Source organism: Mobula hypostoma, chromosome 6, assembly GCF_963921235.1.
Source record: "Mobula hypostoma chromosome 6, sMobHyp1.1, whole genome shotgun sequence".
In the NCBI taxonomy this organism is placed as follows: domain Eukaryota; kingdom Metazoa; phylum Chordata; class Chondrichthyes; order Myliobatiformes; family Myliobatidae; genus Mobula; species Mobula hypostoma.
In genome coordinates, this window is record NC_086102.1 from 137,785,946 (window position 1) to 137,809,109 (window position 23,164).

At 39.9% G+C, this 23,164-nt stretch overlaps 1 protein-coding gene across 2 annotated transcripts in view; it reads left to right on the forward strand.

Moving 5' to 3' along the window:
• vps8 (VPS8 subunit of CORVET complex) overlaps window positions 1–23,164 on the forward strand; it is a 682,661-nt gene that overhangs the window by 294,828 nt on the left and 364,669 nt on the right. For both annotated transcript variants that reach the window (XM_063051804.1, XM_063051802.1), the window contains one exon: window positions 2,165–2,247. In XM_063051804.1, the coding sequence (XP_062907874.1) occupies window positions 2,165–2,247 (83 nt within the window). The remainder of the gene's footprint in view (window positions 1–2,164; window positions 2,248–23,164) is intronic.

A 23,164-nucleotide genomic window follows, 5' to 3' on the forward strand; every position in this document is an offset into this window, starting at 1 on the left:
TGAAGGTAACTACAGAGGTATGAGAGAAGAGCTGGCTAGAGCTAATTAGAAGGGAAGACTAGTAAGGGTGACGATAGAGCAGGAGTGGGTGAAGTTTCTAGGAGTTTGGAAGATGCAGAGTTGGTTCATCCCAAAGAAAAATCTTTATAAAGTGAGGATGAGGCAAATGTGACTGATAAGGGAAGTCAAAGACAGCAGAAAAGCAAAAGAGATGGCATACCATATAGCAACAATTAATGGGAAGCTATAGGATTGGGAAACTTTAAAAAACAAAAAAGCAATGTGGGAAAGGATGAATATGAAGATAAATATTGGACTGGTGGAAAATGCTGCTGATGAGGTAGTAATGGGGGCAAAGAAATGATGTATGATCTGAATAAATATTTTGTGACAATCATCACTGTGGAAGACCCCTGTAGCATGCCAGAAATTTGAAAGTGTCAGGGGCAGAAGTGAGTCACTATTACTAAGGAGAAGGTGCTTAGGAAGCTGAAAGATCTGAAAGTGGGAAAGACACCTGGAGCAGATGGACTACACCCCAGAGTTTTCAACGTGGATAGATGATTGGCTGACTGGCAGAAGGCAAGAAGTGGGAGGAAGGGAGTCTTTTCCTGTTGACTGCAAATGACTAGTGATGTTCTGCAGGGGCCAATGTTGGGACTGCTTCTTTTCATGTTATATATCAATGATTTGGATGATGGAAATGATAACTTTGTAAACTTCTGGATGATAGGAGCAGCAGATAGAGCTGAGGAAGCAGGGAGTCTGCAGAAGACAGATAGATACAAGAAGAATGGGTTAAGAAGTAGCATTTGGAATACAGTGTAGAGAAGTGCATGGTCATTCACTTTGGTAGATGAAATAAATGCATAGACTATTTTATAAATCAAGAACAAATTTAGAAATTGGAGGGGAAAAGGGACTTAGGAGTCCTGGTACAGGATTCCCAAAACGTTAACATGCAGGTTGAGTCTGCAGTGAAGAAGGTAAATGCAGTGTTAGTATTCATTTTGAGCAGAATAAAATATAAAAGCAAAGATGCAATGCTGAGATTCTATAAGGCACTCGTCACACTATATTTGGAGTAGTGTGAGCAGTTTTGGGACGAATATCTGAGAAAGTATGTGCTAGCATTAACAAGGTCCCAGAGGTGGTTTATAAGCATGATCATTGGACTGAAAGGATTAACGTATGAGGAGCACTGGATGCCTCTAGGCCTGTACTTGCTGGAGGTTAGGAGAATGGGGGGGAGGGGGCAGGGGGAAATTGCACTGAAACCCTTCGAATATTGAAAACCCTGGATAGAGTAGACATGGGCGGGATGTTTCCAATGAACATAAGCTTTATAAAGAGATTAGCTTCATAAAGAGGTTAGCTTCAATTGTCAAACGTACAATGAAACATCAAAACATAGTGAGATGCATCACCTGTGTCAATAACCAACACAATTCAAAGATTTGCAGCCTGCAAGTATCACCATGCTTCCAGTACCAACATTTTATGCCCACTACTTATTGTCCCTAACCCTCATCTGTTTGTCTGGATTGTGGGAGGAAACCAGAACACACAGAGGAAATCCATGTGGTCATGGGGAGAATGTAGAAACTCCTTACAGACAGCTTTGGGAATTGAACCCCGAATGCTCGTTGTTGCTGCTGTAAATCGTTGTGCTACCTGCAATGCTACTGTGTCACTACCTTATATTACTGTGCTGCTCGTGCATGCTATCAATCTAGCACCAGAGGGCGGGCACATCATCAGAATAGAAGAATGTTCATTTAAAACAGGAATACGGAGAAATTTCTTTTGCTAGAGGGTGTTGAATCTGGAATTCACTCCCACAGATTGTTGTGGGGGCTAAATTATTGGGTATATTTAAAACAGAAGTTGATATTTTATTGATTAGTAATGTCATCAAAATTTACAGGAAGAAGACAGGGAAGGGGATTGAGGGGAGAAATAAATCAGCCATGATGGAATGGGGAGAAGACGCAATGGGTTGATTGGCCTAATTCTACCTCTATGTCTTATGGAACTTTGAATATGAAACTTTCATTTGATAAATCTCATTTCACATAAAAACACTTGGTGTGCCATCTGGATCCAGGATTTTGTCTGATGTTCCCTAAGTATACTGACTTGTATTCTATTTTGCTTTCCACAGCTCTGAAGAACTTGACAAAACAAGTATTAAACAGTATGACAGGATTCATAGCACTTCCATCAGTTTTGCAGCGAATTCTGCAGGTGAGTTTTGAAATAACTTGGATTACTTTTTCATTCGTCACAATTTCACCCAGAATTTGTTGGAACAGAACATGTAATGATACTGCTGTATAGTAAGTATTCTGTTATATCCTTCCAGTTCAAATATTATCACCCAGGAAATTGATGAAAAAGAAAACTGATGCTTGACTGATTACTTTTGAGTCATAAGTAAATGATAAGAGCAATAATTTTTCTCCTTAGTCAATTCATTCAAATTGGAAGAAACTTTTAATTCAGATGGAAGGAAATATGGACGCCAGCAATAAAAAATGCAATGGAACTGAAAATTAAATGAAGGGAGTAAAGAAAAAAACAAACAAATGAGAAACATTTATTGAAGTTCATCAGCAAACAAACATTTCCATAAGATGTATTTCAGATACTGTACATGTATATCAGATAGTCATATTTGTCACAAATCTTCACATAATATTTATCTGAGGTATACACTTATAGAAAGGAGAGGAAAGAAAGAACAATCAAAAGAAGAAAACTATGTACAAAATAGGATAAGATCCTGAGAAGAAATTTCATATTTTCAGTCATGAGATTCTATAAATCAATTAATTGCCTAATGTGCCTCCATGGTGAATGGTATGTTGAAATTGTTTATTGCCTCGGTAAATTAATCCTTAGTGTGAGTTTTATATTGTGGTGCAGATTTATCAATTTCTTGTCAGCAAACCTCCATTGTTCTGAGGTGAGTAGTGTTACAGAAAAAAATCTTCCACCAGTTTGAGTGATGTGCAACTTTTAGTGCTTATCCACCTCGTTACAAGTTGATGATTTAGTTTGTGCATGCACTGTGAATTCACCATTATTTTTTCAGTGAAGCCTGGTCTGTCAACATTTTGTGGCAATTTACTTTAAAATAAAATTTAAAACCTTCAGCAAAACAATTATTTGGGGAAGAATTAGCTGTTCTGTGTCATTTCAAGAAATGAATATCATGAAACCAACCTTGCTCAGAAACTTAACAGTTGTTTTAAGCACCAGTATTGCAAGATTTGCTTTTATATTTGTGTATCATAGAAATATTGATTTTTGAAGCAATGTTTCACTAAATTAGAGTTGCTGGTCTGGGAGTTTTCAATCCCAGATATTTCCCACACACTCAACGTTTCAGGAACAGCTTCTTCTCCTCCACCATCAGATTTCTGATGGACAATGAACCCATGAACACTACCTCAGTTTTTTGCTCTCTTTTTGCACTACTCATTTGATTTATTTTTCATATATGGACTGTACTTATTCTAATTTATAACTTTTTATTATTACATTTTGCCATATACTGCTACCGCAAAACACAAATTTCAAGACATATGCCAGTGATGTTAAACTTAATTCTGATTCTGTAATATTTGTGAATACCTTTATGAAATACATATGAAAACGTAGTCAGTTTTATAGAACCATCCTATTCATGACGAAGTAACACGAATTTGTATGAGCACCATCTTTTAACCTTGTTGAAACTCTTATCATTATCGCTGAATTCATTCTGTATTTCATGCATACACTCTGTATGAGATGAAACAGACTATTTGGAGTCTTGTGTCTTGTTGCACCATTACTATTTACTCACTGCCCATTGCGCTACTTGTGTTTAGGGCAGCAATGAATGTACTCCATCTCTCTCTGTCCTTGGTCATCTTCTCTATTGTGACCCAGGTGTGGTTCAGGGTTCTCATTTCTGTCTCTGTGGTATGGCACCAAGTTGCCTTTGGTCTGCTGTGTTGTGATGTGCTGTCTTGATGGAGCTGGCCTGTTTTCTCATCATGTGCTCAATCCGTCTATAATGTTTCCTCATGAAGATTGTAGCCATGTCCTCTTGCTGACGCTGAAGGAGTAGGGTGTGGTTGGAGATCTTTCTTGGCCAGAAAGTACAGAATATTGTCCGGTAGCTCCTGGTGTGGAATGAATTCAGCATGACAAAGTCGGTCTCTGTCATGCAGTAGCATTCTGACCTGTACAAGAGTGTGGATGGAACACAGCTCTGGTACAGCTTCACAGATTATATTATACTATAATTCGATATCTGTTATTGTTAGGATCCCCCAAAAAGGAACACTAAGTGACTGCAACAGCTGGTGTGTCAATGCCCAGCAAGATTCTCGCCAAAGTCATTGTCCAATATTTTAAAGATGCTGTTGATATGTGCTTGAGGAAGGAGCAAGCTGGCTTCAGGAAGAACAGAGGCTCTGTCAACCAGATCTTCACGCTGTGTAATAGCATAGAGCTGGTCACAGAGTGGCAAAGACAACTGTATGTAAATTTTGTGGATTTTGAAAGGCTTTTGATAGCATTCACAAGGAGAGCCTCTGACGAATTCTCAGGTCATACAGGATCCCTTCCAAAATTGTCCAGTTTATCCAGAATTCCTGTGCTAATTTCACCTGCACAGTTGGGGATTGCAATTTGATCTTTGAGGTCAAGACAGGAGCCAGTCAAGGCTATGTGATGTCAGCAATATTGATTAACCTGGTCAACGCAAACACGAGGAATTCTGCAGATGCTAGAAATTCAAGTAACACACATCAAAGTTGCTGGTGAACGCAGCATCTCTAGGAAGAGGTACAGTCGACGTTTCGGGCCGACATCCTTCGTCAGGACTAACTGAAAGAAGAGCTAGTAAGAGATTTGAGAGGGGGAGGGGGAGATCCAAAATGATAGGAGAAGATAGGAGGGGGAGGGATGGAGCCAAGAGCTGGACAGGTGATTGGCAAAAGGGATATGAGAGGATCATGGGGCAGGAGGCCCAAGGAGAAAGAAAAGGAGGAGGGGGGAAAAACCCAGAGGATGGGCAAGGGGTATAGTGAGAGGGACAGAGGGAGAAAAAGGAGAGTGAGAGAAAGAATGTGTGTGTAAAAATAAATAATGGATGGGGTACGAGGGGGAGGTGGGGCATTAGCAGAAGTTTGAGAAGTCAATGTTCATGCCATCAGATTGGAGGCTACCCAGATGGAATATAAGGTGTTGTTCCTCCAACCTGAGTGTGGCTTCATCTTTTCAGTAGAGGAGGCTGTGGAGAGACATATCAGAATGGAAATGGGATGTGGAATTAAAATATGTGGCCACTGGGAGATCCTGCTTTCTCTGGCAGACAGAGCATAGATGTTCAGCGAAACGATCTCCCAGTCTGCGTCAGGTCTTGCCAATATATAGAAGGCCACATCGGGAGCACCGGACGCAGTATATCACCGCAGCCGACTCACAGGTGAAGTGTCGCCTCACCTGGAAGGACTGTCTGGGGCCCTAAATGGTGGGAAGGGAGGAAGTGTAAGCATATGTGTAGCACTTGTTCCGCTTACATGGATAAGTGCCAAGAGGGAGATTGGTGGGGAGGGATGAGGGGGACGAATGGACAAGGGAGTCGCGTAGGGAGCATCCCTGTGGAAGGCAGAGTGAGGGGTGGAGGGAAAGATGTGCTTAGTGGTTGGATCCCATTGGAGGTGGCGGAAGTTACGGAGAATGATATGTTGGACCCGGAGGCTGGTGGGATGGTAGGTGAGGACAAGGGGAACCCTACTCCTAGTGGGGTGGTGGGAGGACGGAATGAGAGCAGATGTGCGTGAAATGGGGGAGATGCGTTTGAGAGCAGAGTTGATGGTGGAGGAAGGGAAGCCCCTTTCTTTAAAAAAGGAGGACATCTCTCTCGTCCTGGAATGAAAAGCCTCATCCTGAGAGCAGATGCAGCGGAGATGGAGGAATTGCAAGAAGGGGGTGGCATTTTTGCAAGAGACACGGTGAGAAGAGGAATAGTCCAGATAGCTATGAGAGTCAGTAGGCTTACAGTAGACATCAGTAGATAAGCTGTCTCCAGAGGTAGAGACAGAAAGATCTAAAAAGTGGAGTGAGGTGTCAGAAATGGACCAAGTAAACTTGAGGGCAGGGTGAAAGTTGGAGGCAAAGTTAATGAAGTCAACGGGCTCAGCATGCGTGCAGGAAGCAGCGCCAATGCAGTCATCGATGTAGTGAAGGGAAAGTGGGGGACAGATACCAGAATAGGTTTGGAACATAGATTGTTCCACAAGGCCAACAAAAAGGCAGGCATAGCTAGGACCCATACAGGTGCCCATAGCTACACCTTTAGTTTGGAGGAAGTGGGAGGAGCCAAAGGAGAAATTATTAAGAGTAAGGACTAATTTCGCTAGACAGAGCAGAGTGGTGGTAGAGGGGAACTGGTTAGGTCTGGAATCCAAAAAGAAGTGGAGAGCTTTGAGACCTTGCTGATGGGGGATGAAAGTATATAGGGACTGGACATCTCCAAAAAGAAGCGGAGAGCTTTGAGACCTTCCCGATGGGGGATGGAAGTATATAGGGACTGGACATCTGCTTTATCCACTCAGGGGATCTCCCATCCACTGCACCAACCTTATAGTTCCCACACCCCGCACTTCCCGTTTCTACCTCCTACCCAAAATCCACAAACCTGCCTGTCCTGGGAGACCTATTGTCTCAGCTTGCTCCTGCCCCACCGAACTCATTTCTGCATACCTCGACACAGTTTGATCCCCCCTTGTTCAATCCCTTCCTACCTGTGTTCGTGATACTTCTCACGCTCTTAAACCTTTCAATGATTTCAAGTTCCCTGGCCCCCAGTGCTTTATTTTCACCATGGATCAATGTTGCACTATAACAGGATGTGAATTTCTGTAAGAAATCTCATCCACTTCCCTAACTGGAAATATTGTATTTGTGGGCACTTGGCTGCCTTTTGGTCTTCTAATCTGTATTACTTTGCCACTCTGATAAAAAAAAAATCCTTTCCCTCTTGCCCTGCACTGTTTTCACAGAATCACATTTAATTCCCATCTCTAGTACATTACATTTTTTTTAAATTCCAAATTATCTTGTGACGCTTGTCGTTCTTCCATAATTTTCCCACGGCTCAGCCCCATCCTGAATCAGCAGTTCCTCTGAATTTCCTTTTTTTGCTTTGCCTTTTCTATACTTGCCTTCCTTTCTTGTGTACATTGTAGAATTGAATTCCAGAATTCCATCAAGTACCCTTTTACTTTATGCAGTATTGCTCAATTTGTTTTTGTTCTTATCAATATTTATCCTTCTTTGTCTTAAAGTTTCCATGTGACCTGCAGGCAGATATGATTATACTCTGGGTTTCCAAAGTTTAAATATGGGTGAGTTGAGATAACTATTTTGTGCTGAAGGTTCTACTGCCGTGAAAGTTTATTTATCTGTACCAGTCCTTGTTCAGGAGATGAGATATGCCTTAAGAATTGTAAATTTCCACTAATTTCTCTAACTTGGAAGTTCTTGATGCTGTTGCCAGAAATTTTGGTGTACATTACAATAAAGCCAGGATGTGGACTACAAGTGTTTAGGACTGATTGATGTAATTCATAATATAAAAACAAAAGTATCATTCATTTAATAGATCGGGCATTGTGGGAGCGGACAGTGTTGGAGTGGACAAGTTTTGGCAAAAAGAGGCTGTAATTAAGTTTCCAGTAAGTTTATTTTTTTCTTTCTTTGTCTATTAGTACATAGTTAATGTGGTGAGAATGGGTCCAAGGTTAGTGGTATGTTCTTTGTGTGAGATGTGGGAACTCTAGGAGACCTCCAGTCTCCCTGATAAATACTGTACAAGCTCAAAAAGTGCATAGAGCTGCAGCTCCTTGGAGACCATTAAGGAACTGGAGATGCAGTTCAATGACCCTCTACTCACTGGAGAATAAGGAGGCGATAGATAGGAGTTACAGGGAGATAGTCACCCCTAAGTTGCAGGAGGTAGGTACCTGGGTGACTGTCAGGGGAGGGATAGGAAATAGGCACCCAGTGCAGAGTACCCCTGTGACTGATCCCCTCAAGAATAAATATGCTGCTTTGGATACTGTAGTTGGAGATGACTTAGCAGTGGAAGCTGCAGCAACTGGGTCTCTGGCACTGCTTCGGGCTCTGTAGCTCAGAGGAGAAGTGGGGGAAAGAGCAGTACTGTGTGATAATGAGGGATTCCATAGTTAGAGGAGCAGACAAGTGCTTCTGTGCACATGAAACAAACAGCCGGATGGTATATTGCCCCCCCCCAGATGCCGAAGTTTGCGATGGCACAAATTGGGTCCACAGCATTCTAAAGGGGGAGGGTGAGCAACCAGCAGTCCTGGTACATATTGGTACCAATGATATGGGTAGGATATGGGAGGAGATCCTGAAGAGACAATATAGGAAGTTAGGTGAAAGCTGAAAAGCAGGACCTCCTGGGCAGTTATTTCTAGATTGCTGGCTGCGCCGCATGCCAGTGTGGGTAAGAATAGGATGATTTGGCGGATGAATAAATGGCTGGAGATTGGTGCAGGGGGCAGAGTTTCAAACTTCTGGATGATTCTGATCTCTTCTGGGAAAGGTATAACATGTACAAGAAGGATGGGTTACACTTGAACCCAAGGGGGACCAGAATCTTTATGGGCACCTTTACTTGAGCTGTTCGGGAGGATTAAACTGATTCGCATGCGGATGGGAACCAGAGCTGCGGAAGGACAGCTGATAGATGAGTAAGTGCTTTGTGTAGTGACACTGTGAGGAAGGACAGGTTGATGATAGGGCAAAATTACAGTCAGTGGTATGTGTTGAAGTGAAACATGGAGGCAAAATCAAAAAGGGTGATGAACAGAGAACTGAAAGTGGTAGATTTGAATGTACACATTATACAGATTAAGGTAGATGATCTTGTAACGCATTTAGGGATCGGGGGTACAATGTGGTCATCAGAGTTATGGCTGAAGAAGATCATAGTTGGGAGCATAACATCCAAGGATATGCATTGTATCAAAAGAACAGGCTGGTAAAAAAAATTAAATCAAATTATTAGAACAAGGTGACATAGGATTAGAAGATGTAGTGTCCTAGAGTGTGGAGTTAAGAAACTGCTAGTGTAAAGGACTCTGATGGGGAAAATTAGATTGGTGCTGGATCCCTAGAGAAGGGATTTGTCAAATGCCTATGAGATAGCTTTTTAGAAAAGCTTGTGATTGATCCCACTAGGGGAAAAGGCAATTCTGGATTTGGTGTTGTGTGATAAACCTGATTTGATTAGGAAACTTAAGGTAAAGGAACCCTAAGGAGGCAGTGATCATAATATGATAGAGTTTAGCCTGCAGTTTGAGAGGGAGTTAGACATATCAGCTTTATAGTAGAGTAAAGGGAATTACAGATGCATGGGAGAGGAGATGGCCAAAGTTGATTGAAAGGAAACACTAATTAGGATGATGGCAGAATAGCAATGGCAAGAGTCTCTGGAGCAATTCAGAAGGCACAGGATTAAGCATTATTCCAAAGGAACAATGAGGCCGCCACGGCTGACAAGGGAAGTCAAAGACAACATAAAAGTAAAAAAGAGGGCATAAAATATGGCAAAAATCAATGGAGAGTTGGAGGATTGGGAAGCTTTTTAAAAAAAATCAACAGAAGGCAATGAGAAAATCATAAGGAGAGAAAATATAAACATGAAGGTTATCTAGCCAATAATATAAAAGTTTATTCAGATATACAGTATAAAGAGTAAAAGAGAGGTGAGACTGGATATTAGACTGCTGGAAAGTGGAGAGGTAGTAGTGGGGGAGAAAGTAATTGCAGATGAACTTTAAGTATTTTGGTCAGTCTTCACTGTGGAAGATATTAGTTTGCTAGAAATTTGAGTGTATCGGGGCAGTAGTGAGTGCATTTGCAATTACTGAGGGGATGGTGCATTAGTAATAATCTTCCAAGTATCAATAAATTCTGGAATGATTCTAATGGACTGGAAAATTGCAATTGTCGTTTCACTCTTTAAGAAGGGAAGGAGGCATAAGAAGGGAAATTATAGGCCAGTTAGCCTGACCTCAGTGGTTGGGAAAATGTTGGAGTCCATTATTAAGGATGAGGTTTCGGGATACCTGGAGACACATGATAAAATAGGCTAAAGAGAGTATGATTTTCTTAAGGGGCAATCTTGCCTGACAACTCTGTTGGAATTCTTTGAGGAAGTAACAGGCAGGATAGATAAAGGAGAGTTGATGGATGTTGTTTACTTGGATTTTAAGGTGGTCTTTGACAAGGTTCATACATGAGGCTGCTTAACAAGATAAAAGGCCACGATGTTACAGGAAGGATACTGGTATGGATATAAGATTGGCTGACTGGCCAGAGGCAAATAGTGGGAATAAATGGAGTCTTTCCTGGTTGAATGTCGTGACTAGTGATTCCTGGCACTGGAATGGTTAACGTATGAGGATCATTTGATAACTTTTGGGCCTATACTCGCTGGAGTTCGGAAGACAGAGGGGTGGATCTAATTGAAATCTATCAAATATTGAAGGGCATAGATAGAGTGGATGTGGAGAGAATGTTTCCCATAGTGGGGGAGTCCAGGTCCAGATGGCAGAGCCTCAGAATAGAGAAACGTCCATTTGGATCAGCAATGTGGAGGAATTTCTTTAGCCAGAGCATAGTGAATTTGTGGAATTTATTGCCCCAGACAGCTGTGGAGGCCAAGTCATTAGGTATATTTAAAGCAACGGTCGATAGATGTTTTTATTAGTCAGGGCATCAAAAATTATAGAGAGAAGGCAGGCAATGGGATTGAGGGGAAAAATAAATCATGATGGAATGGCACAGCAGACTCGATAAACCAAATGGCCTAATTCTGCTCCCCTGCCTTGTCTTAATGAATGACTTGCCTCCGGGAATCTGTTCCTTTTTGATGATGGATTCTACATTACAGTCACATGCAATGTGATCAATTTATCTGCTCAAGTGCACTGATTCATGGGAGATCTTTTACTTTTAGGCTTACACTAAAGAGTTCCATAGGTGGTTGAGAGTGACGTTACAGTACCTTGCATTCTAAGCTAATTCTGCTGCTTGTATGCCCAATGGAAACACCACACGTACATGAACTGGATTATGCTGCTTGTCAGCTGGCTGTCCTGTAGAGGACTGCCACCTAGCGGCCATGAATGGGTCAGTTGGTCCTGACTTCCACACCTGTGCATTCTATTGTGGAAGCCAGAAATGAGCTGGAGTTCAGCTGCTGATGCACCTCACTGGCTGCTTTGGAACTGGACTCGGTATCAACACCAGGAGCATATTCAGATATGCTGAGTCTCTCTCCTTTATTATTTAATTTAATTATAAATTTTAATTGTTTTCTCATAATAAATATGTTAATAAATAAGGTTTTTTTAGATGCTTGTAATTTTGAATTATTTAAAACCTTTTGAAGGATGTCATTGATCACAGATGCTTACAACCTTTTTAGTAGCCTTTTCTATAGCTATTGACGACAATGAGCTATCAAAAACCACAAAGGCTGTTCAGGGTACAGGGCCTCGGGTTTAACTGCTTGAGACACATTGCAATTTGTGAACCGCTGTGCTTCACAACATCTGAGGCAGCAAAGGTGTTAGGTCAAATTAACCAACAGGACTACGGAAAGGAAGTACAACTGTTGAATCATGCTAGTTCATTACTGTTAGTTCATTATTCATTCCTTTTTACAGTTATTGGTGGAGTACAATGAATCAACTTTTACACTAAAGGTATAACCGAACCACACACTATGTATTAACATGTTTATCGTGTTAGAATGTAGCAAGGTACAAAGTCAGATTTCAGAAGGATATAAATGAGTCAGTAACACAAGTGGGATTTGGAATTATTATTTTTTTTAAAGCTCTGGGTGAAACTGGCATCACCAGTGTTTACTGTTCATCCATAAAGATACCAGTGTGGAGAGAAGATTGGCTGTCTGGCAGGAGGCAAAGAGTGGGAATCAAAGGAGCCTTTTCTAGTTGGCTGCTGGTAACTAATGGTGTTCCTCAGGGTTTACTGCTGGGTCCAGTACTTTTCATGTTATGTTAATGATCTGGATAATGGAACTGATGGCTTTGTGGCCAAGTTTGCGGTTGATAAAAAAGATAGATGAAGGGGCAGGTGGTATTATGGAAGCAGGGGCTCTGTAAATGGACTTAGATAAATTTGGAGAATGGGCAAAGAAATGGCAGATGGAATACGGTGTAGGAAGGTGTATGTTCAACTTCAAAGTCAATTTATTGTTGAAGTACGTATGAATCACCATATACAACCATACAACCCGGAGATTCATTTTCTTGTGGGCATTCACAGAAAATACAAGAAACATAATAGAATGAATGAAGGACTGCACCCAACAGGACAAACAACCAATGTGCAAAAGATGACAAATTGCAAACACAAAAAAAATAGAAAAAACATAATAATAACAAATAAATAAGCATTAACTATCAAGAATGAGATGAAAAGTGCTTGAAAGTAAGTCCTCATGATGTGGAAAGAGTTCAGTGATGGAGGCGAGTGAAGTTGTCCTCTCTGGTTCAAGGGCTTGATGGTTGAGGGATAGTAACTGTTCCTGATCCTGATGGTGTGGGTCCTGAGGCTCTTGTACCTTCTTCCTGATGTCAGCAGCAAGAAGAGGGCATCTCCTGGACGGTGTGGGACATTGATAATGGATGATGCTTTACCGTGACAGTGCTATGACAATGTATGGCCATGCATTTTGGTGGAAGGAATAAAGGTGTCAAACACTTTCTAAATGGGGAGTAAATTCAGAAATTTGCCTAGGTATGAGCGGTTGTGGAGAGGATATTTCCAATCGTGGTAAAGTCAGGAACCAGAGGACACAGCCTCAGAATAGACGGAACAGGGATAAGGAGGAATTTCTTTAGCCAGTCTGTGGTGAATCTGTAGATAGTTGTGGAGGCCAAGTATATTTAAAGTAGAGGTTGATATGTCCTGGATTAGTAAGGGCATGAGGAAAAGGCAGGAAAATGGCTCTAGGAGGGAAAATAATTCAGCCATGATTGAATGACAGAGTAGACTCAATGGCCTTATTCTGCTTCTTTATCATATAGTCTTATGGTTTCGTGGTCTTCCCCTGAGAAGGTGCTAGTGAACCATTGCTTCATGCCCCTGCTGTCATCATGAAGTTATTTCCAGAGTGCTGTTCGACAGAGCATACAGCAATGCTGACAGAATATATTTCTAAATCAACTTGGAGGGAAATGAGATAGCGTTCCCATGTGCCTGCTACTCTTGGTGTTGTCATAGTAGTTGAGTGATCAACTGCGGTGTCTTTCTCAAATAGTGCATGCTGCAGCCACTGCTCACCATTAGTGGAATGAATGCATGTTCATTGTGCTTTACGTAGTGTCAGCTAAGCAAGTTTCCTTGCTGTGGCTGGTTTCAAGCTTGTTGAGAGTGGTTCGATATGCATTGATCCAAATTAGTGAATATTATTTTATCATTAAGTTGTGCTTCTGATGTGTGCTTGTAAGTGTTAGAATGGCTTTGATGAATCACTTGTCACAGGATACTCAGCATCTGACCTGTCACAGTGGTATTAGATTTTTTTTTGTGACTGGAGGAGTAAATGCTCGTCATTGATGACCTTTTGGGATGATGATGGTCCTAGCAATTGTTTCACTTTCCCAGTTCTGATGAAAAGTCTGTGTCCTATAGAATGAACTATAGAATGAACTGTTTCTCTTTTTGATACTGCCTAAGCTGTTCAGTGTTTGCAACATTTTCTGTTTTCACTTAATTTTCTTTTTAAATTTTCATTCAAATTTTGGGGCTGATGATGTATATAGGAAAAAAAATATATAACTGTATTCCCAACCAGAGTGAAATGATAGGACTCGTCAATGTAAAGATGTCACCAATACGGAGGAAGGTAGTTTAGAGTATTTTTAGAATTAGGATTGCTGTGTCATAGGAAATACAGACACTACTGCATTGTTCATGAAAATGTGAAGCAGAAGATTCACAACATGAATGTAGCTGTACAGTGGGAATTGCTTTGAATTGCAGAACTGATTCTATGGGGAAAAAATTGCCAAAAGGTAGATTCTGTCCTGTAAATGTGTGACTTCCCTAAATCACATCCATGCCTTCTACATCTACTCTCCACATCAAATGCTTATGAGAATTTTGTTGCATCTTAAAATAGGGAATGGTTAAAATCTTACTCTAGTATTCAGCAATCTGTTCATATCTGAAAGATGCAAAATGAAACACTGGCATCTTTTATAGAAGTAGTGGAAGGTTGGGCTGATTATTAAAAAAAAACAATGAAGTCTGATTAAAGCTTTATAAAGAAGGCTAATTTTAGAGTGTGAGTAAAAAGCTAGCCAGAAGTATTATAACTTCTGGGAGTTATAAATAAAGGTAACAGTATTATGTGTTGGTGGTAGAAAAATGATGATGGAAATCGGGGAGATGATAGACAAATTAATAAACGGCATTGCATCAGTCTGCACTATAGAGGATTCAAGTAACCAGGGGCACTCAAGAAATAGCTGTGAATTGGAAATTGAAAGGGAGGGAGAAACTCATAAATAAAATGGAGAAGTGGCATTCAGTAAATTGATGGAGCTGCAGGTTAAAACTTCAGGTTCTGATCGACTGCTTTGTACAATTTGATTTAGTATAAATGGTTAATGACAAAATTGATTCATTAGTTTTAATTTTTCAAAATTCTCTAGATTCAGAGATGATTCCAATACATTGCAAATAGCAAATGTCGATCCTTTATTCAAACGGAGGAAAACAACAGGAAACTATGGGTAGTAGCTTAATGTATGTTTTAGGGAAATGTTAGTAAGTTATTATTAAACATGTTAGAGTGAGGTACTTGGAGAAATTCAAGATAATCAGGCCAAGAGTGCATAGCTTTGTGAAAAATGAATCATATTTAATATATAATGTATCTGAGTTTTCTGAAGAAGTGGTGGACAAAGAGTGACCTAGATTTCCAGGAGGAATTTAATTGTTGTCATATTGAGAGGTTATTTCAGAAGATGAAGTTCAAAGTAAAAGTTTGGAGTAAAATTTATTGCCAGTGTACATACACGTCACTACGTACAACCCTGAGATTCTTTTTTTTTGCTGGCATCTATAGAACAATAAGTGCAAACAGGATCTGTAAACTGTAGATGTCGGGATCTGTAAACTATAAACAAGTTGTGCAAATGCAGATAATAAATAGTAATAATAACTAGCATAAAATAACAAAATAAAAGAGTCCTTAAAGGAGTGTAGTTATCCCCTTTTCTTGATGGTTTTGGAGTGGTAATTGTTCTTGAACCTGGTGGTCCAAGTCCTGAGGCAACTGTACCTTTGACCAGATAGCTGCAGCGAGAAAAGAGCATGGCCTGGGTGGTGACAATCTCGATGATGGATGCTGCTTTTCTACAGCAATGTTTCATGTAGATGTGTTCAATGGTTGGGAGCGTTTTATCCGTGATGTACTGGATTTTCCACTCAAGGGCATTGGTGTTCCCATACTAGGCCATAATATAGCCAGTGAGCACGCTTTCTACCACACATCTATTGGAGTTTGCCAAAGTCTTTGATGACATGCCAAATCTCTGCAAATTACAAAGCATAATTAGAAAAGTGGCTGTCTAACAGAAAAGACAGGACAAGCAGAAATGAGTCTTTTCCTCTTTTTCAAGTTCTAATGAGAGGGTTACCACAGTGGTTAGTGCTGGGGCTTCAACGTTTTGCAATTTGTATATCTGACTTAAATAAAGGCACTAAAAGTACAGCTGCTAAATTTATGAGTCACCTAAATGTAAATAGGAAAGTAAGTTGTGAAGAGAGCAGAAAAGAACTACAAGAACATAGCTGTATTTAGTGAGTGGGCAAAAATTTGGTTGATGGACTACACTGTCCATGTTGGCAGGCATTAGCTAAATGGGTAGTATTGTGTCTTATATTCATTAACTGTAATAACCCTGTTGTTCTTGCAAGCCTCCAGAATCTCCCTATGTATTTGTTCTTGTTGGCTATTTGGGGCCTATAGTATAAACCCAGTTATTTTGGGTGGGTGGAAGCCTGAAGTTGTGGTTATAGTAAGAATATCTGAGATCTTATTAAATGGCAGAGTCAGCTCAAAGATCAAAGTGGTCTTTTACTGCTCTTAATATGTCTGTAAGAATACAGAACATAGAACATTACAGCACAGTACAGGCCCTTCGGCCCACAATATTGTGCTGACCTTTTAACCTACTCAAGATCAGTATAACACTTCCCTCTACATATCCCTCCATTTTTCTTTCATCCACTTCCTTAAAGAGTTTCCTAAATTCCCCTAATGTATCTGTTCTACCACCAACCATAGCAGCACATTCCACCCACCGTTCCCCTGTATTAAAAAAAAGACTGTTGGAAAACTAGCTTTAACATGGCATGAGTTCAATGATGTAAAATATGAAAGTGAATTTTTTTTTGCCTTATAAGTGTTTCTGTATCAACAGGAAATGTTAGATACAGGATTTAGGGCATCTATATTAATGCAATAAATATTTTGATACCGTATGTGATACTGGGTAGATTTTCTTTCCATGCTGCATTACCAGCATTCTCTTGCTCACAGAACATGTATCCATTGATTCTGCAATGCAAATTGCTTTGCTCAGCTTTGGAAGTTGCACTCATCATAAAGAAGGGTGTCCTTTTAAGTTATTCCTGAACACTTTAGGAACTTATGGTGATGCATATCTGCATATATAGAAGCCAGCGTTATGAAGTAACCTTTTAGTTTGCTCTTTGGAAAAGGTTGAAATTGATTATAAACTGTGAAATAATAACTGTATTCAGTATGAGTAGTCAGAGGGCATTTATGATTGTCTATGATATTGTAAGTTAATTGTTAGTACACAGCTTTCTCGGGAGAGGTAGTCACAAGAATATCTCGTCACTTTACAGCGTTTAATCTCAAAAATGCTATGTGTAAAGATTGTCGTGGGAGGAGGTCTAATAAACTAAATTTAGGGAGCTAGGAGATAAGTTAACATTTAGGACTTTTTAATTCAAATGTAATAGTTCTAGAATTGCTACCTGTGCTATGTGTTAGTCAGAGTAGGAATGTCAGCATAGGATAAATATGTGGCATGAGCAGTGGTGCAGGAGGGAGGTTTCAAATTCTTGGGGCATTGGAACTGGTTCTGGGGGAGATAGCACCACTGGACAGGAGTGGGACAAATGTCCTAAGGGATTGTTTGCTAGCGCTGAACTGGGGAGGGTTTAAAGTAATGAGGCAGGGGGATGAGAATCCAGGCAGAAAGGCAGAGAAACAATGCAGAGACAAAAGCAAATCTTAATTGAGGATGAGATCAGGGCGATAGTGAGAGATGATATAAGATCTAAGCAGCCGAATGTTAAGTCCATGTGGGTAGAGATTATGAATCGTAAAATGAACAAGTCACTGGTGGGAGCTATTTGCAGTCCGCCTAAACATTAGCATAAGCAGTAAACCGAGAAATATCTAAAGCATGTTCAAAGTTCAAAGTAAATTTATTATCGGAGTACACATATATCACCATATACAACTCTGAAATTCATTTTCTTATGAGCATACTCCATAAATCCATAGAATAATAATCATAACAGAATCAACGAAAGATTGCACCAAATGGAATGGAAAAGCATTTGTCATGGAGAACTTTAACTTGCAAGTAGGTTGGAGGATTCAAATTGGTTGAGGAAGTCTTCACAGAATCCGTCCATGATAGCTTTCTTGAACAGCATGTTTGTTAGTGAACCTGCAAGGAAATTGTTACCTTACAGAAAAGACAAGACAAATATTGTGCAATGAAGAGATAAAATTAACAACTTTGTTGTGTACTGTATCTAAATAAGGGGGACCACAATGGGCTGAAGGAAGAGCTGACTAGCATAGACTGGGAGAGCAGGCTGTATGTTGGGACTGTTGAGGAATAGTGGAAGAGTTTTCAAAGAAGCTTTTCGCAGTGCTGAACAAAATGTATTCCAGTTAAAACCGAAGACAGTAAGGAATGGGAGAGCCAGGTTTGGATAACTAGGGTAATAAAAGAAGGCATCAAATTAAAAACTCATGTATACAAAATCGTCAAGAGTAGTGGAAAACGGGAAGGTTGGAAAAACTTTAAAAAGCAGCAAAGAGCCCTTAAGTAAGCAGCAAGGAAAGAGAAGATAGATTATGAAAGTAAACTAGTGCAAAATATAAAAACAGATAGTAAAAGTATTTATAATGATAGAAAGCTGAAGTAAAGGTAGGTAATTTGGAAAATAAGCTGGAATTAAGGCTTTGAATGATTATTTTGAGTTGTGTTTTATGGTGGAAGACATGTCTATCATGCCAAAGAGAGAGATTATGGATATAAGGACCTTGATACAATTGATGTCACTAAAGGGGGAGTGATGAGCAAACTTGTGTGTCTGAAGTTAGATAAGTCCCCTGATCCTGATGGGATGCATCCAAGGGTACTGAAAGAAATGGCAGAAGTTATAACAGACATATTTATTATAATTTATCAAAATTTTCTGGATTCTGGTCCAGTACATTGGAAGACAGTGAATGTCACATCGCTGTTTAAGAATGGATGAAAGCAAAAGGAGAGTGACCTTAGGCCAGTTAGTTTCATGTCTCTAGTTGGGAAAATACTTGAAGCTGTTGTTGAGGGGAAATAACAAAACATCTTGAAAGAAGTGTTTCCATCAGGCAGACACAGTATGGATTCATGAAGGGCAGATACTTTTTGACAAATTTACTGGAGTTCATTGAGGATATAACAAGCACAGTGGATAAAGGGGAATGAGTGGATATTGTAGACTTGGATTTCCAAAAGGTGTTCAGGCAGGTGCTACATAAAAAACTTATCCATAAGATAAGGATGCATAAAGTAGGGAGTAAAAGATCATCAAGATGCTGCTAAGATGGGATGTTCGTCAAAGTTGTGGCTCAGACATAGTTATATTTTATGTTTGTAGGGATGGGTTTGGGTACAATGTGCAGGTTTAGGGACAGGTTAGGTATTAGGGCTAGGGATGAGGGGATTCAGATGTAAAGGACAACAAATCAAGAGTCAGGCAGGAACCAGACCTCAGGTCAGAGCGCTTCTCGGTAGAAGGCTAGTGATCCCTGTGGACAAATGTCGGGTTAGCAGTTGCTGAGATGTAGACCAATGATACTCATGGTCAATTTCAAAAGTCAGCTGGTCCCTTGGGCAATAGTTAATTACCTCCCCAGGACAACAGGTTTTGGGATTGGAGATCTGTGTGGGCAGGAAGCATGAGGGCCAATGACAACCAAGTAGAGGAGTCCCAGGGTCAGAGGTCCATCGAAGTTTTGTGATCGATAGGTCCTGGGGTTGATACCTAAAGTCGAGGCCTGAAGGTTATAAACCAAAGTCAGTGAATACAGATATGAAGGCCACTAGGTTGGCATGTCTCGAAGTTGGAGGCCCATTGACAAGAGCTTGGAAGCCCACAGGTTGTCTACCTGGGGTTGGAGGAATTGTTTTGCTTTTGTTTGGTTTTATTGCTGTTGTTGTGTTGTTGCTGCTGTTCTATTGCTGTTGCTTGTGTTGCTCAAGATTGTGGACATACTATGGCGGCACCTGAATATGTGGTGATAGTTGCTGTCTGCTGCTTGCACCTCCTTGGGTTGTGTTGGTTCTTATCACAAACGACGCATTTCACTCTGTTTTGCTGTACATTTGATAAATAAATGAATCTGAAGGTATTAGCATGTATAGAGGATTAGGTAACAAGGGAACACAGAGGTGGGATAAATGGGTGTTTTTCTGGTCGGCAATCAGTTGAGAGCAGCATGCTGCAGGGGTCAGTGTTGGGTCTGCAATATTTCACGATATACATTAACAGTTTGGAAGAGGAGGATGAGTATATGCTAAGTAAGTTTGCTGATGACACTAAAAGTTCAAAGTAAAATTTATCATCAGGGCACGTATGTGTCACCACATACAACCCTGAGATTTTTTTTCCTGTGGACATACTCAGTTATAGAACAGTAACTAAACAGGATCAATGAGATGGCCTGTTTCCGTGCTGTAATTGTTATATGGTTATCTGGTTAATAAAAGAGCAAGAACATAGAAGACAACAAACTATGCAAATATAAATAAATAGCAATAAATAACAAAAGCATGAAATAACAAGATAAAGATTCCTTAAAGTGTGGTTGTGGGAACATCAGAAATAGAATGAGTGTAGTTATCCTCTTTTATTCAAGAGCCTGATGGTTGAGGAGTAATAACTGTTCTTGAACTTGGTGATGCAAATCCTGAGACACTTGTATCTTCTGCCTGGTGACAGTAGTGAGAAAAGAGCATGGCCTGGGCGGTGAGGATGCTTTGATGATGGATGCTTCTTTACTATGACAGCGTTTCATGTAGATGTGCTCAGTGGTTGGGAGGACTGTATTCGTGATGTACTGGGACGAATCCACCACCTTCTGTAGGATTTTCTGCTCAAAGGCATTGGTGTTCCCATAGTAGGCCTTACTGGAGTCAGTCAATACACTTTCCGCTACATATTTATAGAAGTTTGTCGAGGTTTTTGATGACATGCCAAATCTATTCAGACTCCTAAGGAAGTAGAGATGCTGTTGTGCTTTCTTTGCAAACTGAGTGGAAATACAAATTGTACAGAGGATATAGAGAGGGCAGAGAGACATAAGTAGGCCAAGGGAGTGGACAAAGGTATGGCAGATGGAGTATAACATCGGTAAATGCGAGTTCAGCCACCTTGGAAGGAAAAACAGAGCATCAGATTATTATTTAAATAGTGAGAGATTGCAGCATGCTGTTTTGCAGAGAGACTTGGGAGTGCTGGTGCATGAGTTAAGCAAGGTTGGTTTGTAGATGCAACAAGTTATTAAGAGCAATTGGGATGTTGGTCTTCGTTGCTAGAGGGATTGAATTTAAGTGGATGAATGTTATTCTGCAACTGTAGAGGATACTAATGAGACTGCACCTGAAGTACTGTATGCAGGTCTGGTGTCCTTACTTGAGGAAAGATATACTGGCTTTGGAGGAGGTTCACTTGGTTGTTTCTGAAGATGAGGGATTAGCCTTGGAGGAGAGATTAAGTTGTCTGCGACTTGTCTCGGTGGAATTCAGAAAAATGACGTGGGATTTTATAGAAGCATATAAAATTATGAGAAGGGTAGAGACAGGAAATTTGTTTCCACTGGTATGTGAAACTAGAACTAGGGGCATAGCCTCAAGATTCAGGGCAATGGATTTAGGACAGAGATGAGGAGAAGCTCCTTTTCCCAGAGTAGTGGATCTGTGGAATTCTCTGCCTAGATATAATGCATCGGGGAGAAAAAAGCACACTTAATATGTTAACACTGAAACATGATGACAGTTTCATAGCCTTTGAGTATGCATGCTGTCCATTTTCGTAATTGAATTACCCATTCAATCAACTGTGGAACAAGTTAACTTCTGATAACTTGTTTAACATTTTGAAGAATATCGTATTAAACTGAATAAGATTAGAAATAATTTAGAAACACTTCCCTTCATCTCTTTGATTTATTTGCAAATAAGGTAACTGAATTACAAATTAAAATGGAAAGAACTAAACAGATGTTAAGAGGTGACATAATGCCAACGTCAATGTAAAAATGATTTGCATTTAAACATTTGTTAGTTAATTTATAGCATGTAGGTATTTCCAATAATGGACAGAAAGATGAACTGTGTAAGGTTGTTAAAAACAATCGAACTGTTATTGACATGGAACCAATGCTATGTGCAGCATTTAGTTGATATTCCCTTCTCCAGTACCAAGATCAAAAGAAGAAAAGTCCTCTTTGTAGCATTGATAACTTACATTTTTCTCTTCGACCAGGATATATCAGTTGATCTATAGCACAGGTTCAGATGCATCTATAATAGATTTTGCCTTTAGATGCCTTACTAATGTTCCAATGTGCAGTATATTCAGTGACTATTAGGTACTTCCTGTACCTAATAAAGTGGCCACTGTGTTTATGTTTGTGGTCCTCTACTGCTGTAGCCCATAACCTTCAAGGTTTGATGTGTTGTGCATTTAGAATTATTCTTCTGCACATCACTATTTTAACACGTGAATATGTGAGTTAATGTCACCTTCCTGTCAGCTTTGACTTCTCTGGCAATTTTCTTCTGACCTCTCTCGTTAACAAGATGTTTTTGTCTGCAGAACTGCCACTCACTGGATGTTCTTTGTTTATCACACCATTCTCTAAAGTCTAGACCTTGTTGTACATGAAAATCCTGCGAGATCAGCAGTTTCTGAGGTACTCAAACCACCCTACCTGGCACCAGTAATCACTCCACAGAAGAAGTCACTTAGATCACATTTCCTTCCCATTATAATGTTTGATTTGAAGAACAACTGAACCTCTTGACTATGTCTGCCTGATTTTTATGCATTGAGTTGCTGCCACTTGATTGGCTAATTTGATACTTGCATTTATGAGCAGCTGTATCAAATAAAGTGGCCACGAAGTGTAAGTTGTGAAGTTAAGATAAAGTACAAAAATAGATTAAAGGTGTCTGAGGAGGATAAATTAGACTGCCTGCATTTAACTTATTTTTGTTGTCATGCCATCTCAAAATCTTGCACAACAAATGAATTATTTTGAATTTTAGTTATTGTTATTAGGCTAATAAACCTAGTCATTTTTGTGCAGAAGCATGCCCCTCAAAGGAAATAAATAGACGAACAAGTTTTTTTGCAAGATAAATATTTTTTTCTTAAAATGTTAATCACATTTCTATAGAGAAAGTGAAAAATACCTGCTCCCAGCTTTGAGATTGTGTTGACATCATATTTGTTATTCATAATATTGCTGTGCTGAATACTTAGCTAAATTTGAATTTTAAAATAGTTTATCTCCTGTCTTTGTTGGACACAGAAGATTCTTGAAGTATGAATTTGGAGCAGAAGCTCCCTCATCTTAAGTATTCTCCACCAGTTAAAAAGACCATAGTTAACCTAATTGTAATCTTATCTCTGCATTCCCATTTATTACCTGTATCTTCCACCCACTTGCCTTAAAAAATATTTGTAACGGCCTGGTTAA